The sequence below is a fragment of the Tursiops truncatus genome, chromosome 16 (genome assembly GCF_011762595.2).
Source record: "Tursiops truncatus isolate mTurTru1 chromosome 16, mTurTru1.mat.Y, whole genome shotgun sequence".
Taxonomy (NCBI): Eukaryota; Metazoa; Chordata; class Mammalia; order Artiodactyla; family Delphinidae; genus Tursiops; species Tursiops truncatus.
The window spans coordinates 52,846,063-52,864,385 of record NC_047049.1 but is presented as its reverse complement, the minus strand read 5'-3'; the positions used below and the strand labels follow the sequence as shown (position 1 = coordinate 52,864,385).

Below are 18,323 nucleotides of genomic sequence, written 5' to 3'. Positions count from 1 at the left end.
CCATATTAGGGAAGTTTTCAACTATAATCTCTTCAAATATTTTCTCAGTCCCTTTCTTTTTCTCTTCTTCTTCTGGAACCCCTATAATTCGAATGTTGGTGCGTTTAATGTTATCCCAGAGGTCTCTGAGACTGTCCTCAGTTCTTTTCATTCTTTTTTCTTTATTTTGCTCTGCAGTAGTTATTTCCACTATTTTATCTTCCAGGTCACTTATCCGTTCTTCTGCCTCAGTTATTCTGCTATTGATCCCTTCTAGAGTATTTTTAATCTCATTTATTGTGTTGTTCATCGTTGCTTGTTTCATCTTTAGTTCTTCTAGGTCCTTGTTAAATGTTTCTTGCATTTTGTCCATTCTATTTCCAAGATTTTGGATCATTTTTACTATCATTATTCTGAATTCTTTTTCAGATAGACTGCCTATTTCCTCTTCATTTGTTAGGTCTGGTGGGTTTTTATCTTGCTCCTTCATCTGCTGTGTGTTTTTCTGTTTTCTCATTTTGCTTATCTTACTGTGTTTGGAGTCTCCTTTTTGCAGGCTGCAGGTTTGTAGTTCCCATTGTTTTTGGTGTCTGTTCCCAGTGGCTAATGTTGGTTCAGTGGGTTGTGTAGGCTTCCTGGTGGAGAGGACTAGTGCCTGTGTTGTGGTGGATGAGGCTGGATCTTGTCTTTCTGGTGGGCAGGTCCACATCTGGTGGTGTGTTTTGGGGTGTCTGTGGACTTATGATTTTAGGCAGCCTCTCTGCTAATGGGTGGTGTTGTGTTCCTGTCTTGCTAGTTGCTTGGCATAGGATGTCCAGTACTGTAGCTTTCTGGTCGTTGCGTGAAGCTGGCTGCTGGTGTTGAGACGGAGCTCTCTGGGAGATTTTCACCGTTTGATATTATGTGGAGCTGGGAGGTCTCTTGTGGACCAGTGTCCTGAAGTTGGCTCTCCTACCTCAGAGACACAGCACTGACTCCTGGCTACAGCACCAAGAGCCTTTCAGCCACACGGCTCAGAATAAAAGGGAGAAAAAGTAGAAAGAAAGAATGAGTAGAAGTAGAAAGAAAGAAAGAAGGGAGGGAGGGAGGGAAGGAGGGAGGGAGGGAGGGAGGGAGGAAGGAAGGAAGGAAGGAGGGAAGGAAGGAAAAAAGAAAGAAAGAAAGAAGATAAAGTAAAATAAAATAAGATAAAATATAATAAAGTTATTAAAATAAAAAAATAATTATTGAGGAAAAGAAAAACGGACGGATAGAACCCTAGGACAAATGGTGGAAGCAAAGCTATACAGACAAAATCTCACACAGAAGCATACACATACACACTCACAAAAAGAGGAAAAGGGGAAAAAATCATAAATCTTGCTCTCAAAGTCCACCTCCTCAATTTGGGATGATTCGTTGTCTATTCATGTATTCCACAGATGCAGGTACATCAGGTTGATTGTGGAGCTTTAATCCGCTGCTTCTGAGGCTGCTGGGAGAGATTTCCCTTTCTCTTCTTTGTTCTCACAGCTCCCAGGGCCTCAGCTTTGGATTTGGCCCCGCCTCTGCGTGTAGGTCGCAGGACGAGGTTAAAGGAGCCGCTGATTCAGGGGCTTCGGCTCACTCAGGCCGGCGGGGAGGGAGGGGCACGGAGGCCGTCGTGACGTCGCACCAGCCTGAGGCGCGCCGTGCGTTCTCCCATTCTCCCAAGTTGTCCCTGGATCCCGGGACCCTGGCAGTGGCGGGCTGCACAGGCTCCCTGGAAAGGCGGTGTTGATAGTGACCTGTGCTCACACTCAGGCTTCTTGGTGGCGGCAGCAGCAGCCTTAGCGTCTCATGCCCGTCTCTGGGGTCTGCGCTTTTAGCCGCGGCTCGCGCCCGTCTCTGGAGCTCCGTGAAGCAGCGTTCTTAATCCCCTCTCCTCGCGCACCAGGAAACAAAGAGGGAAGAAAAAGCCTCTTGCCTCTTCGGCAGGTCCAGACTTTTCCCCGGACTCCCTCCCGGCTAGCCGTGGTGCACTAACCCCCTGCAGGCTGTGTTCACGCCGCCAACCCCAGTCCTCTCCCTGCGCTCCGACCGAAGCCCGAGCCTCAGCTCGCAGCCCCTCCCGCCCCGGCGGGTGAGTAGATAAGCCTCTCGGGCTGGTGAGTGCCGGTAGGCCCTGATCTTCTGTGCGGGAATCTCTCCGCTTTGCCCTCCGCACCCGTTGCTGTGCTCTCCTCCGCGGCTTCGAAGCTCCCCCCTCTGCCTCCCGCAGTCTCCGCCCGCGAAGGGGCTTCCTAGTGTGTGGAAACTTTTCCTCCTTCACAGCTCCCTCCCGCTGGTGCAGGACCCGTCCTTATTCTTTTGTCTCTGTTTTTTCCTTTTTTCTTTTGCCCTACCCAGGTACGTGGGGAGTGTCTTGCCTTTTGGGAGGTCTGAGGTCTTCTGCCAGTGTTCAGTAGGAGTTGTTCCACGTGTAGATGTATTTCTGGTGTATCTGTGGGGAGGAAGGTGATCTCCGCGTCTTACTCTTCCGCCATCTTCCCGGAAGCCCTCTAGGAGATATTTTCTTGATGGCTATTTTACTCCATTGATTTCTAAGTTTTGTATTATTATTTGAGGATGCGGTCTATAAAATTTTCTCATAATTGCAAGATCAGAAGAAGAAAAGTATATTGTCAATGTTTAAGGAGTAAAGTTCTGTAGTTCTTAAGTAAAATTTGTTGACTATATTATTCAAATCCTCTATATTATTAATTTTAAAAATCTATTTGGTCTACCAGCCTCGTAAATAAATATAGCAAAACTCTCCACCATGAGTATATATACATTTTGAAATTCTCATTGTGTTGTTAGGAGTTTTTGTTTTATGCAGTTGTCTGCTATGTTGTTTGTTGTATAAAGTTTTATAACTGTTATGTCTTCTTTGTGGGTTGCCTCTTTTATAATTACGTAATCTACTTTTTTGTCTTGTCTAACACATTTGTCCTTGAATTTACTTTGTCTGACATTGCCACTTCTGCTTTCTTTTTGCTTGCCTTTGTATGGTCTCTTGTTAACTAGATCTTTATTTTTAAACTTTGTCTTTTTTACATGTGTGTTTTATTTAAATAGTACAGAATTGGATTTTACTTTTTTTTCTCCATCAAGAGAAGGAAGGATTTATTATTATTATTATTGTTTTTCCATGATGGAGAAAACTTGGGAATACTTTATCTAACCTAAATTCAAAAATATAACTGGCGGGGCTTCCCTGGTGGCGCAGTGGTTGAGAGTCCGCCTGCCGATGCAGGGGACACGGGTTCGTGCCCCAGTCCGGGAAGATCAGAGCGGCTAGGCCCATGAGCCATGGCCGCTGAGCCTGCGTATCCGGAGCCTGTGCTCCGCAACGGGAGAGGCCACAACAGTGAGAGGCCCGCGTACAGCAAAAAAAAAAAAAAAAAAAAAAAAAAAAAAAAAAATATATATATAACTGGCAGCATTTTCTACGGACAGCTCTCATGTGAAACACCCTTATGCCCAGAATTACAGGGTTAGAATGTTCACCAGTAGAGATTTAATTTAGTGACCATTCTAGTGGAATTTTAATTTAGTAAAAGAAGAGAAAATTGACACTGAAGCTATGAAATATGCCTTGTTAGAAGTAGGGTCAAAAAGTGATGACTTAATTAATGACATTAAATAGTGTGTTTTTACTTTTTTCCTTTCTTTTTTTTTTTTGAATTTTATTTTTTTTATACAGCAGGTTCTTATCAGTTATTTATTTTTTACTTATTAGTGTATATATGTCAATCCCAATCTCCCAATTCATCCCACTACCCCCAAGGAAGGATTTATTATTATTTGCAGCCAGTAAGGAGAACATCTAGGGTTTTCCCAAAGCAGTGTTTATCTTTTACTTTTTATTTACATCTGACAGTCTCAGATCTTTAATAGGGAAATTAATTCTCTTCCCATTTTTGTGTTAATTAATATACTTAGGGTTTAGGGATTCTGTGTTATTTTTCATTTGTTATCTGTATCATTTAGGGATGTGCTTGGCCATAAGTAACAGAATGCACGATTAATAGTTGCCTAATTAAATAAATCTTTCATATTTATTTATATTACCACATTTCATTGAATAACTACAGAACTTTATTCCTTGGAGTTCCTTATTTTTCTCAAATGATAAGAATTCTGGAGGTGTATTGCAATGGATAGATTAGTTTAGCTGCTCAGCAAGATCATCGAGGCCCCGTCTCCTTCAGTCCTTCTGCTTACTCATCCTTAGTATGTGGCTTTTCTCCTTATGGCTGCAAAAGTCCTCCAGCAGCTCCTGGCATCACTTCTTCATTCCACGCAGGAAGAAGGAGGTGAGGTAAACGAGTAAAGAGTGAAGGGGCTTCTCCTAAGAAGTGTTCACCTTTTTTTTTTTTAATGTTTTTTTTTATTGTGGTAAAAGTCACATAATATAAAACATACTATTTTAACCATATTTAACTGTACAGTTCGGTGGCACTAAGTACATTCACGTTGTTATGCAACTGTCACCATCATCCATCTCCTGAATTTTTCACCTTCCTAAACTGAAACTCTGTCCCCTTTAAACACTAACTCCCCACTCCTCCTACCCGCCCCCTCCACCGGCCTCTGGCATCTACCAATGTACCTTCTGACTCTACGAATTTGACTATTCTAGGTCCCTTGTATGAGTGGAATCAAACAGTATTTGTCAGCAACCTTAAGAAGTCTTCACCTTTTGTTTCCAGAATGAGTCCCCGTCACTGGGACTTCTGCCTGCATCTCCTTTGTCAAGAACGGGGATGCCTGGTCACTCCTAGATCGATTACTTGCCAAGGAGAATAAATTTACATGATGGGTTTAGACTAATTTTATTTGTCCTTTGAGGCTGGGGTAGACACCTGCCTCTCCTGAAACCAAGGGATCTCTGTTACTCCCCAAAACAAACTGGGGTTTTTAGTAAGGCAGGAAGGTGGCTGGAGTGGGTGAAGAGGAAGTAACTGACGGTGCCTGCTATAATAAGTACACATTTTCTGTTGTTTTCTCTTTTCCCTTTAAGTATTTTTGCAGGATTGGTAAGCCTCTTATTTACTTTTGCCCACTATTAATTTGGAAGTTCTACTATTCTAGTAGTGGTTGCTTCCCTGCTTCTATCAGTCATAATTAAACTTATATTCCTCTATTACTATATTGCTTTAACATACTAAAAATATACCAATGCCGGGGGAATTAATGCTGCCTTCTGCAATAGGTAAATGCTGGAATTCCAGTGGGTTAACGTAATGAAGGTTTATTTCTGATTAGGTCACAGTTTGATGTGGATTAGGTAGCAGCAGTCTGCCTGGCTTGCTTTCGAACACTGACTCATGGATCAGGCTGTTTTTTGCTCCACCATCTTGGAGTCGTTTATTTCCCACTGAAGGGATGGGAGAGAGAATGTGGAAAAGGCACTCCGATTGCAACCAGCCTCAGCCTGAAAGTGGCACAAATCACTTCCCCTGACGCTCCACAGACTAGAATTCAGTCACGTGGCCCCATGGAATTGAAGGGAACCTGAGAAAAGTGGTCATCTGGTGGGCTCGGGGAGTGGAGCTGGGGTGCTGGACATAGCGTGGTCACTGTCACAAACTGTCATTCTGGTTACTCACTTGTTTTGTTCTTCTCTGCATAAATACACTCACCACCTCCTTAAGGGGATGCCCGCAAGTCTCACCCGGTCACTGCATCAACCCGAAGTTCACAGTCTACACGTGTTCTGCGTTAGGCACTCTAAGGTCCTGATATGGCTAAAAAGACATGTCATCCTAACACGGCCCACCTTTAAGACACGATGTACAGTGGGGGAGCAGGGTCAGAATATCCGCTATGGAAAAGGGGGGAGTGTGAGCCCCACTCAGTCACTAGTCTATAGCATCCTGCAATCCTCCAGGTCAGGCTCTGCGAGGTCCCCCTGCCCTGGCAGTGAAGGGATGGCCTTGAATGGATGCTGTCTGTGCCCTGGAGGCTCCTCTTGTTCATTATGCCCCTTGGCCACATCCAGAGTGAGTGTTGAGGGTCGCATCCTCCTTGGACCAGTATAGCCTTTGAAACCTGCCCCCTGGTCATTGAGGCTGGGTGCCCAATGGTTGTTTAAGTCTTGAACAATCAGAGGCTTTTTTAGTCCAGACTCAGAGACTTGGGAAGCTTCTGATCTGTTTGCTTCCATGTGCCGGGAGCAACAGCGAAGATTCTTCTCTAGACATATTTCGCAAATTGCCTGTTTTTCTTTGCCTCTTCACCCTGATGCCTCTACCTTTCAACTGAAGGTCATCTACGTTAGGCTCTTTGAAAAATAAGTGTGAGAGATTGCAGTCTGAGAGTGCTTGTGAGGGGCAGAGACAGGGTTGGGAGAAAATCACACAAGGCTGTTGTTCAGGAAATGCCTGTGAGAGAAAAAGGAGCAGGCTGGGAGAGCCGTGGCATGGCAGTGCAGGCGTGACCTTGAGTGAAGCAGAGGGGGACGGCAGGTTGGCTGGAGGTGTTCCAGGCAGCCACGCAGTCCAGGGAAGGTTTGTCAAGGCCTCCGGGGAGTTGCCCGTCAGTGGAGTCCCATGTCTCCCAGGAACCAGCCTGCCATGCTCAGTCAAATGCTGGGAGCCTCCTCTGGAAGCATGGCCTTGGGCAAACACAAGGGCATAGGAGCTGAAGTGCACAGTCACTTATGCTCCCTGTTGTGGGATGTCCATGGAGCACATTCTCATGACCATCACAGAGATCTGTGTCCTACGGCCCTTTATTCACCTTAAAAGTTTTACTGGGCCACTCATGCAAAACCTTTAAAAATCCCATCTCTTGCAGTTTGGGCCCTAGAAAGAGATGGCTTTTCCAAACCTACAAAGTCCCGGATTTCTATATTCTCTTTATTCTCTTTCATTTCTACCTGCAAAATGCTCAATTCTTCCTTGAACTTAACATCTTGCCAAACACAGCTCCTAGCAACCAACCCACTACCAAAGTTCTATTTTCCAGTATCTTCCCTTAGCGGGGGGACAGGTTCAGAAGGCAGGAGGGTCTGCCTTTTAAGTGATAGTGTCTGATAACTTTACCAGGTGCTTTGCTCCTGCATCACGTGGATCTCCAGCCATTCAGCCTCTAAACGTCACTGGTAAGGCAGTGACACTTAGTTGATATTCCTGATTCAGCCAGTACGCCACTTTAGATTTCCATTTTAGTCATGGTTATCAATGGAATCTGTTAGAACAGGCAAACTGAAAAATCTCAGTGACTTAATCCAACACAGGTTTATTTCTTGCTCAGGTTACAGGCTGATGTGGGTCAGGGAGACTCAGGGGCCAGCTGCTTCATCTTGCAATGACACCATCTCCAATTCCTTATTTCCAGCCAATGGACAGGAGAGATAGAGATAGAGATAGAGACAGAGATAGAGATAGAGATAGAGATAGATAGATAGAGAGATAGAGGGAGGGAGGGAGGGAGGGAGAGAGAAAGAGAGAGAGAGAGAGAGAGAGAGAGAGAGAGAGAAAGAAAGAGAAGACTCCCGGGCTCCTAACTGCCTTGGCTTGGGAGTGACACAAGTCTTCCTTCAGCGAGTGCTGTCACCTGATGTCTTCTGTGCTGAAGATTTCAGGGTCTCTGGGCTTCGGACACCAGTTCCAGCTTTGAACACCTGCTCCAGCAGACTGACTTGGCTGACATATTGCTCCCTAGAGGGAGTGGGAGAGGGAGATGGCTGTGGACCTGCACTCAGGTCAATGTCTCTCTGGCATCCTCTTTGCAGATGACCACGTTTTGTAGGGTGGCGTGGTGGTTGTGCACCCCTGGCCAGCCCAGGTCATTCCTGACTCAGTACAACTCAGACCTGTTTCTCCTTCCTTCCTTGTTCTTCCTGTGTTGTGAGGCAGCGAGTGACAAGCACATCCAGTGGCTCCTGGGGGCAGATGGCGAAGTCTGGGTCTGGGTCATGGGAGAAGGTCCTGGAGACAAGCCCTACGAAGAGATCTCTGAGGAGCTGATTGCAGAGAGGGCGCGGCTGCAGGCACAGAGGGAGGCGGAGGAGCTCTGGTGAGAGGTGCCAATGGGTACTGGGGCGGGTCCTGAACACGGAGGCTTGGGGTGGGTTCACATTAAGGACAATAGGTTACGGGTGGGAGGGAGGGGGCGCCAGGCAGCTGGCTGGCTGTTTGGAGCTCTGCTAAGATTAGGGGACCCAAGCACTAGTCTTACATCAGGTAGACCTTTTGGGTTCAAATCCTGGCTCCACTAATTCGTGGTGAGCTGATCCAGGGCCTCAGTTTTCACATCTGTGGTTTGGGCATCACAACACCTTTTCTATATGGATGTAGTTGGATTTACTGAGATAATGCGTATGATATCCTTTTGCTTCTTTCCTCACTGAGTTGTCCCAAGGACAGCAGAGCAATTTGAATTCACTTTTAAAATCTGCTTGTTCCTCGTCATGTTACCTCCATTTCTCACACAAGATGGACAGTTGAGCCCCTACTGATACTGGGGGGTCAGACTTCTTTCATAAACCACATTTGACATATTTTTTGCCAGACTTGGAAATTTGTATGAAGTTGACTCCAACATTTTTCCCCCAGTTTTTAATGACAGTGTTTTAATCATAAAATTGTAACGTGTAAACAACATTGAAAACTGTAAAGAATCAATTAAATAACAACTCAGTACCCACCACCTAAGATAACCATGGTGAGCATTTGGGCAATACATGCTTTGTAAGCTGCTTTATTCACACCTTCATAAATTGATTAACATAGATCCACAGTGTTATTTAAGATTACTGTATAGTATCCCATTACGTGAGAAACCCAATTTATTGGTCTTGTTGAGGGACATTTGGGTTGTTTGCCACTTTTTATGTTATAAAAACCCTCTGATGAGCTTTTCCCTACACCTTTGTAAACTTGAGTGAGAAATGGGGTTTCTGAGGTTTTATCTTCTGGCTTCCAGAGCAATTCTGGTGATTTATACTCCCCACCTTTGCTAACACTGAGTTTTGTGAACCTCAGATATTTGCCGTTCTGATAGACCAAGAATGATTGCGCATGGTTTTTATTTGAAGCTCTGTTGGCATGTGGTCCTTCAGTTTCCCATACCTCCTGATACCTGCTGGTGTTCTCTTGGAAGGAGACAGAAGGAGGCAGAGATCACCAAGAAGTTCCGGGATGCTCTGGCCAATGAGAAAGCCCGGATCCTGGTGGAGAAGTGGAAAGTGGAGACGGAGGACCGCAAGGCTGCCAAAATCCTGGAGGAGCGCATCCATGAAGAATTCAAGGTGGGCCAGTGCCTGGGCATCTGTGTGAGGCCACCTGTTCTAGCCCCCAGGCCCCTGGGGTTGATCTCTGGTTTCGACCGGTCCTTGGCTAATGAGTGCTTTATGAGAACAAAAATCTGGCATGTCTGAGCAGGAAGGAACTTGACACACCATTTGGGCCAATCCACTTCCCCTTGAACAGATGAGGAAATCAGGGTCAGACAGGGGAAGAGACTTGCGAAGGCTGTGTGTACTGGTGGTTGGGGACAGAGCCAGGATCAGAACTCATCCCTCTGCATCCCAACCCAAGGATCCTGAAACAAGGCCTGAAAAGAGCTGAGTTTGTGGTCAGACCAGCCTGGGATCCAGTTCCAACTCTATTGCTTACTGCTGTGTGACCTTAGGAAGCTTAGCAAGCAAAAGGGTGTGGCTGCTGAACTTCTCTGAGTCTTCACTTTCTTGTCTGTAATATTAGGGTAGTAACAACACCCTACCTGAGATTTTTGGAGGATTCGAGGAGATGAAAAATGTATATTTTTTGCCCACGTTAGGAGATTGTTTGTAACCTTGCATATCTACTCATTCTGAGAGAGTTTGGAGCTGTTAAAGGAGCTTTACTGTCCTCTGGCAAGAAGCTTAGGTTTCCCGAAAAAGAAAAAAATTTTTTCCTGGTTCCTATTTTGAGATTTTTTTTTTTCCTACAGGAATAATACATTTTGGGGGGATAGGAAGCTCAGAAAATACTATAAACAAAAAGAAAAAAATGATAATCATGCTGAATCTCAACAATTGTATTATTTTGTGAATTGTATATTAATGGCATTTGCTCATTTTTGAATTTTTAAAAACTTTTCCCCCCATAATGATTAGATAATGGGGACATTGACCCCTTAATATCATTTCTATTGCAAATATTTTTTCTCAGTGTTGTTGTTGCTATTTTCTTAATTTTGGTTATAGTGGTTTGGGATGTACAGAAAGTTAAAATTTTTATTAGCCAACTATATCGATCATTTTCTTTATTATTTGTTTTATGCATAGAAAGATCTGTGCCATCACAAGCTTATAAAAATACTAATCTACATTGTTTAATATATCTTTCCTTATTTCATTTCTTTGCACTTAATTTTTCTTCACTCTGGAGTGTGGTATGATGTATGGCTCTCACTTTATTTTCTTCCAAATGGCTAGCCCGTTATCCTAACATCATTTACTGTGTAAACCATCCTCTCTCCTCTCACTGGATTTGCTGCCTCGATTCTTACTTACTTTGGGATCTTTTCGTGGATTTTTCTTCCTTGACTGATTATTCCTGAGCCAGATTTAATTGTTTAATTATATGCAGCTTTAACATAAATTTTACCATCTATTGAAGTCAGAGTCTATCATTACTCTTCATTTCTAAAATGTCCTTGGCTAATCCCATCCATTTTTTCCTGTTAGAGATACTTTTGAAATATTTTCTCACTATCCCCCTCCCCCCAACATCAAAAAAGCAACGTGGTGGTTTTTATTGGAATTGCATCAATGCTATTGCTGTATTTGTGGAGGATGAACATTTTTATAATATGAACAAGTAAATCTTCTTGTTCAGGCATGTGGTATGTTCTTCCTTTTATTCAAAGCTTCTTTTTTGTCTTTGATATAGGTTTTTTTTTAAACACCTGTTAATGCACTGGCCACCAATCCCAAACATTCTCAATGACATACGTACCTGTGGGCTTCTAATTTTTGGACTTTGGTAAAATTTATTGTTTTATTTAGGTGCCCTACATTTCTTTCCTAATTAAATTTTAGGCTTAATATTTTTTATTGCTATTGTGCTCATTATTTTTAAACTTATTGCAATTGCTATTATATATTTATATATTGTTACTGGTCTCCTTAGTTAACTTTCCTATGAGTTGCATTTTTTTCTAGGAGATTCTTTTGAGTGTTTGTTTTTTTTTGGCTGCACCATATGGCTTGTGGGATTTTAGTTCCCCGACCAGGGATTGAACCCGGGCCCTCAGCAGTGAGAGCACGGAGTCCTAACCACTGGACCATCAGGGAATTCCCATCTTTTGAGTTTTTAAGTGAAGCAATATTTACTCTAAAACACTTTATTTAAAAAAAAAATTCAAACTTGAAGAAAAGTGGAAAGAAAAATAAAATGAATACTCATATATTATCCACTTAAATTTACCAATTATTAATATTTTGCCACATTTTCACTCTCTTTCCTTCTCTCTCCATGCATGCAGGCACACACACACACATACAGATACATGTATGCACTTTTTGGTTGCTGTCATTTTGCTGAACAATTTGAGAGAAAGTGGCAGACATAGTAACTCTAACCCAACGGTTAGCAAACTGTTTTCTGTAAAGGACCAGATAATCAATATTTTGGGCTTTTTGGGTCTGCCTCTGTCACAACTACTCCCCCAGACCATCGTAGCACAAAAGCAGCCACAGACAATATGTAAACAAAAGGGTGTGGCTGTGGTCCAGTGAGACTTTCAATAATGCATGTCAGCCAGGTTTGGCCTGGGAGCCTCAGTTTGCTGCCTCCTGATCAAACCCTTCAGCAAGGATCTTCCATGAAAAAGGACATGTCCTGTCATAGCCACAATAATCATTATCACACTGATTGAAATTAACAATATGATTCCATAATAGTAACTCAGATCTAAGCCACAGTGGAGAGGTATTTAGGTTGTATTGTTGGATTTTGCATATGATTATTTAAATCTGCTGGGGAAGAAAAACAATACTTTTTATATGTCTCCAACAGCGAAAGTCACCTGTTCCAATCTCTGGACTCCCTCCTCCCTAGAGGTGAGCTGAGTCCCAGATGCTGGGAGGGTAGCTCAGTGGAGCTGGGGTCTTGGGGCTCAGTTCCCAGCAGAGATTTTCTGGTTGATGTTCTTCTTGAGGACCTCAGTGATCGACAGATATAAATTGTGGGCTGGCTGTGTGTCGGGGTTCATGGAAGGATCATAAAGCTCTGTGGCCAGGCATCGGGTTCACTGAGGGACCCAAATGCAGGCTTTGGTGTTATTTCCAAAGAAGGTTGTTGTTATTATGTGTTTGTTTGGGTTTTAAAAATTAATTTTCTAAGTGTGGATGTGTTTAATATACATAATAACCCTGACGGATATGTCTGCATTTTGAGGAGCCTCAGAAGTGCAGGTAGCATCTCTGAGGCCCTGGAGGGGCTCATTAAGGAACATCAGATCAGACTCTGGCATTGGACAGTCCATGTTTATGAGCTGGGATATTTTCTGTCAGAGCTGTCTGTAAATGAACTACCCGTGTATTGTGACGAGCTCTTCATCACAGGAAATGGTTACGTGTAGGCTGAAAGTATCTGAAAAGGTTTCTGTGGTGGATTAAATATGCCTCTCGGTAAGTTTTTGGCCTCACCTCCCTTTGAGAAGTGGGGTCTGCTTCCCATGCTCTGAGCCTCCGCCGGCCTTGTGGCGAGCTTTGGTCTGTAGGATGCAGTGGAAGTGACTCTGGGTAACTTCTGAGGACGGGCTGTAAGAGATTTGTAGCTTCTACCTTTGCCCCTCTGGCAATGCTCACTTTTGGAAGCTGCCTCATGAGAAGCCCTCCTTGCCCTAGACTGCCAAGTTGCAAGGACACCCAGGCTAGAGCCAAACAGAGGCTACGTGGAGGAACACCGAGGCACCAGGCACGTGAGTGAAGCCTTCATGGTTGTTCCAGTCAATGACCTCAACCAAGTGATTGACCTTGGCTGACACAATGTAGGGCTGAAGGGCCACCCAGCCAAGCCCCACCCGAATTAATAGTCCACAGAATCACAAGCACATATAACGGTTGTGTTTTAAGCCACTGAATTTGCTGATAGCTTGTTGTTACTTAGCAATAGATAACTGCAACAGCTTTGCCAAAGGGATTTATGCATCGGGCTAGAAATTGGTTTAGATAGTTTTTATGTGTCTTTCAACACCAAGATTCTAACATAATGTGAGTCTTGCATGCAGCAATGCAGCGATAACATTCATCTAATTTAATACTTTTTTCCCCCCTGAGAACCTAAGTGCAGGTTGTTTGGGGGAAGGTGGTGGTGGTAGTAATAAACTCCCTGCTCTCAAAAAGCTTACAGGGCGCCAGGGGAGAGGCAACTCTATGAGCAGCCCTCAGCCCTAACCACGCCCAGGGGACCATAGAGGGCGAAGGTCTCTCCAGGAGTCTTGCACGAGCAAAGACGGGAAATGGAAAGGAGATCTGTGGAACGATGAATGGTCCGCTGGGGGCAGAGAAAAAAGCACACAATGGGTGGAGCCAGATGTAAACGTGGAAAGGGAGGCTGTGGAGTCCTTGGATGCTACGCTAAGGAGGTGGACTGTTTTCTGTGGGCAAAGCAGACCTGCGAGGATACAGAGGGCCATGGTTGGGTCAAGTTTTATGAGGATAACTGGTGGGGATGGTGTGATTCAAGTGATGAAAGTTTGCAGGGAGAGAGAGGCCAATTAGGAGATCTTTGCAGTGGTCAAAGTGGGAAATAAGGGTCTGGACAGAGTCTGTGACTATGGAGAGATAGAAGGGGATGGGCAGAGAGAAACGGAGGTCGTGAAATCAACAAGGCTTGGCATCAATTAGATGTCGGGATGAGGGAAAGCAGAGAGCAAAGTGTCTGAGCCCCAGGCTGAGGGATGGGTACAGGGCACCACCCTCTAACCGTGGGGACCTGGGAAGGAGGTGCAGACTTGGAGGAGAGAGAATGTGCTTGGAATGGCTGTGCTGAGGGGGTTTTTTGTTGTTGTTTGTTTGTTTTATTTTATTTTTTTACCACCCAGAAGGGGGAGAGGGGTGGGGGCTAGAGGAGAGGAGAGAACCTGGATGAGAAGCCTGGTGGTGGAGGGAGGTTGGCTGGGCTCACTTTGGGCAGCCTGTGCTGAGGATGTAGACGTGTTCTGCGAATTCTCCTGGTCATAGGAAATTCCTTTTAGAAAATGGGGGGAAAGCAATCTCAGAACCTTGTGTAGGGTTAAAGAGGGAACTTCAAAATAGGAGATACAGACAGCTAAAAACATGTTTAAAAACCATTCTGTTGTGGCTGGTACCATTTGAATGAGATTTACATAGAAGTTTTTTTTTTTTAGAAAAAAGGAGATCATGAGGCCAGATAAAATTTGCATTTTTTCCCCTGCTTTCTTAACCCATAAGACTGATTTTGAATGCTTCTCCCTCTGCTTCCGACCACAGAACATGGGTTAAGGATCCCGCTCTCTCCCTGTCCCTCAGGGCCTGTGACCTCCTTTCTCCACCTCCAAGTCTCCTGCCCCCTCCCGCCTCCTCCCAGTTTCCCTGATGAGGAAGACAGCGTACAGCTAAGTTGTCCTTTCATTTTTCTCTGTTTTCTATTCAAGGCCACTCTCTTTTTGTTTTTTCTCCTTTAAGGCTGGAGTTCATTTTGGCCACCTCGTGACATCCTCCACAACTAGAGAAACTATCGCTGCCTTATCCCCAATCAGGTTATAACCGGTGGGAAAACCTTCCAATTTCCATTTTCTCTCGAAAATTGTAGGCTTTATCTGAGTTTCTCTTGGACAAGGCTGGCATCAACCAGACAGCGTGGTGTGGTTTACCCTTTCCCCATCACGGATCGTCACAAACCCTCTCTTCATCAATTCGTTAATTCACTCACTCTTTCGGTCAGTGTTGTGGAGCACCCAGTATCTGCTAGGCCCTGTGCTGGGAACTGGCGATGGAGGAGTAAACGACACAGGCCTGGCCCTGTCCTTTGGGAGTACATCATCCCACAAGGCACAATGGTATCATTGGGGCCAGGCTAAAAACGAAAACGACTCTACCTTCCAGAAAAAGCATCTGTCTCCGTGACATTTTCCATTGGGGTGAGACGGGCCAGGCCTCTGTGGGCTCCTGCGGTGTGCTGTTACTGATGGGTTATCAGGAGAAGGGGGATTGAATAAGCTGGACAGCTCAGAGGGCTTTGGGCTTGCCAGAAAAAAGCAATCGACTCCTGAGGTGGAAGGCGGGTGTTTTTGCCTATCTGCCTTTTGGCTGCATTGGCCTTTGGCTGCCAAGCCTAAGAAAGATGGCCTTTTCTTCAGTCATCACAGGTGCGCCAAATGACTCTGAAAGCAGCAACAGTGAAAGTTTTCAGGCAGTTTTAGCTGTGAAGGTTGAGCATTTTAGCAAAACCAGGGCGAGAATATGTAGGACTCTTTATTTGTAATTGAAAGCGTTTGCTTTTGTCGACGCATCTCTGTGAAGAGCTTGCCTTTGTCACGGTAACTTACCAGCTGCTTTCCTTTGAGATGGAGGTTGGTGCAGGTTTCTGGCTCTTAGGTGTTGTCTCAATCTCAGGAGGAAAGGATTGAGTGAACAGTGGCACTGCCATCCGTCTATCTATCTGTCTATTTATTTATTTATTGGGAGTAATTTTTTCCCATCTTTATTGAGGTGTAATTGACGAATCAAAATTGTATGTGTTTAAAGTGTACAATGTGATGTTTTGATATACAGGTACCTTGTGAAATGATTACCCAATCAAGCTAATTAACATATCCATCACTTCACCTAGTTACACTTTGTGTGTGTGATGAGAACACTTAAGATTTACCCTGAGACAATTTCAAATATACAATACAGTGTTAATTATAGTCCTCATGCTGTACATTAGATGTCCAGAATTTATTCATGCTGCATAACTGAAACTTTGTGCCTTTTCATCAAACACAGCTTAAGTATCTATAGACAGAAGAATATATAAAAGAAGTAGTATATATGTATATACGGTGGAATATTATTCAGTCTTAAAAGAGAAGGAAATCCTGCCAGTTGTGACAACACGGATGAACTTGGAGAACATTATGCTAAGTGAAATAAGCTAGACACAGAAAGCCAGATGTTGCATGAGCTTGCTTAAATGTGGAGTCTAACAAAGTCGAACTCGTAGAAGCAGAGAGTAGAATGGAGGTTGCCGGGTTGGGGTCGGGGGAGTGGGCACTGCCATTGACCTTGCTGCTTCATGTCAGCACAGCTGGTTGGAGTAGGAACACCGCATTTAATTTGAGGTGGTTGGTCAGATGCTATTTATCTACGGTACGCCAGTCATGACCCTTCAGTGTCCTAAATTGTGTCCGCTTAAATACATATGTTGAAGTCCCAACCTCCAGTATTTTAGAATGTAACTATATTTGGAGCTAAGGTCTTTAAAGAGGAAATTAAGTTCAAATGAGGTCTTTAGGGTGGGCCCTAATTCCCTATGATTGGTATCCTTAAAAGAAGAGGAAATTTGGACACAGGCATGTATGAACACAGAGGAAAGACCATGTGAAGACACAGGGAGGAGATGGCCATCTATAAGTACTTTGTTATACACCCCTTATCCTTACAAGGGAGTAGGACTAGGGGGTTGAAGCCCCTCTGGCTCTGACGTGCCTTGACTGCCTGGATTTTCCCTGAAATCCACGCCTGTCTGGAAGACTCCTGGGGGCACATGATGGATCTATAGTCCCCGGGTGGAAGCTGTCTTGGTTGGTGCCCTGTGTATTGCGTGATGTGGTGACCACAGTCAGGTTGGGGATTCCCGGGGGAGGAATAGAAACCTACTGTATAAACTGTGAAGTGCCGTGCCAGTGTGGTGCTTCATTTTTGTGCTTCTGAGATGCTAGTGACTGATGAAGGTGAAATACAGCTTTGGGATAAGATTCAACTTCTGCTTTGGAGTCAGACAGACCTTGGTTCCACTTTTGCATCAGTCATTGACTCTCTGTTCTAGTATTTCCCATCTTAAAACTAGCCAACCAACACACCGTCCCTCCCCATTTCTATCTTAACCCCACGTTCCCCTCCGGCTGCCACTTCCTGTCTCTGCTCCTTTTTTACAGGAAATGTCTTGAAAGGGTTGTCTGCGGTCACTCCCCTGCCTCCGCCACGCTGCCTGGATGGCTGCCCATCGCACCACCAGGGCTGCTGTTGACAAGATCTCCCATCACGTCCTGAGACCACGTCCTGCTGTCCCTTGTTGCTTCTCTATCCTTATCTTTTGTGATGTCTCAGCAGCCTGAGCTCAGCTTACAACTCCCTTTTTACTTGAAATGCGTTCCTCCCTTGGCTTCCCCCACGGACGTCGCCCCTTCTGGGTTTTTATCTTACCCCTTGGTCTGCCTTCTCAGTCTCCTTTTCTGGCTCCAGCTCTTTCTCCCAACTTTAAAATGGCTCAGCGCCCCAAGACACCCTGGCTTTTTTCTCTTGATCTACCTTCTTTCTCACATTGATAACATCAAGTCCATGGCTGAGAAACATCACCCCCGAGCAGAGGACCTCTCAGTCAACATCTGCAGCCTGCCCTCACCCTCAAGTCCTGGGATCACGCGTCCCACTGCCCACGGCAGGCCTCTTGGATGTCAGATGGCGTCTCAAACTCATTAAAGATAGAATTTTGTTTGGTTTCCTTCCAGCCACAGTGGATAATTCTCTACTCAAACATGCCAAACCTGTTTCCAGTGCTGGGGCCACTGCACCTGTGGTTCCCTTGCTCTGGAAATTTCTTCTCCCTGAGACTCACTCATCAGCCTTCTTATTATTTAGGTCTCAGATCAGTCCCTTTTGAGAGGACTTCTGGTCACGCAGCCTACAGTAGCCTCCCAGACTCTATCACTTACCCTGTTTTAATTCTCTGCACGCTTTATTATTTCTGATATATTTTTTATTTTACTTGATGAGTGTTTTTCTGTCATTGGAAGGCAAGCTCCGAGAGAGTGGTGCTGTGTCTGCCTTGTTCATGGCTACATCCCCAGTGCCTGGAGCAGGCTGAGCCTCCTGGGTGCTCAGTGAGGATTTGGTGAATGACTAGATGAAGCCGCTCAAGTTCTTTAGCCCTTAATTCCTGACTCCTAGAGAGTGGGTCAATAGGAAGTTGGAATTTTGTCTATGTTTTAGAATTTAAAAAAATCATTGAATTGGAGAAAAGTCCTCAATCTGTGCCATTTCAGAAGCAACAAAATCCTTGCCTTTTTTTTTTTAAATGAGGGACTCAAAACTCACAGTTACTGTCTTCTTTTTTTTTTTTTTTTTTGATCCATTAAAATATCAGTGGACTGAAAAAGTTATGAGCCACAAA

At 44.5% G+C, this 18,323-nt stretch overlaps 1 protein-coding gene and 1 non-coding gene across 11 annotated transcripts in view; one reads left to right on the top strand and one right to left on the bottom strand.

The window, feature by feature from the left end:
• SH2D4B (SH2 domain containing 4B) overlaps nt 1–18,323 on the top strand; it is a 97,642-nt gene that overhangs the window by 33,605 nt on the left and 45,714 nt on the right. For all 10 annotated transcript variants that reach the window (XR_012326551.1, XR_012326549.1, XR_002174502.3 and 7 more), the window contains 2 exons: nt 7,848–8,007; nt 9,094–9,241. Coding sequence is in view for 5 of the 10 variants with exons in the window: in XM_073793389.1 (XP_073649490.1) it covers nt 7,848–8,007; nt 9,094–9,241 (308 nt within the window). In the remaining 5 variants the exon portion in view is untranslated. The remainder of the gene's footprint in view (nt 1–7,847; nt 8,008–9,093; nt 9,242–18,323) is intronic.
• TRNAE-CUC (transfer RNA glutamic acid (anticodon CUC)) lies at nt 11,200–11,272 on the bottom strand. The gene has a single exon. It is a non-coding gene; the product is annotated as a tRNA-Glu (tRNA).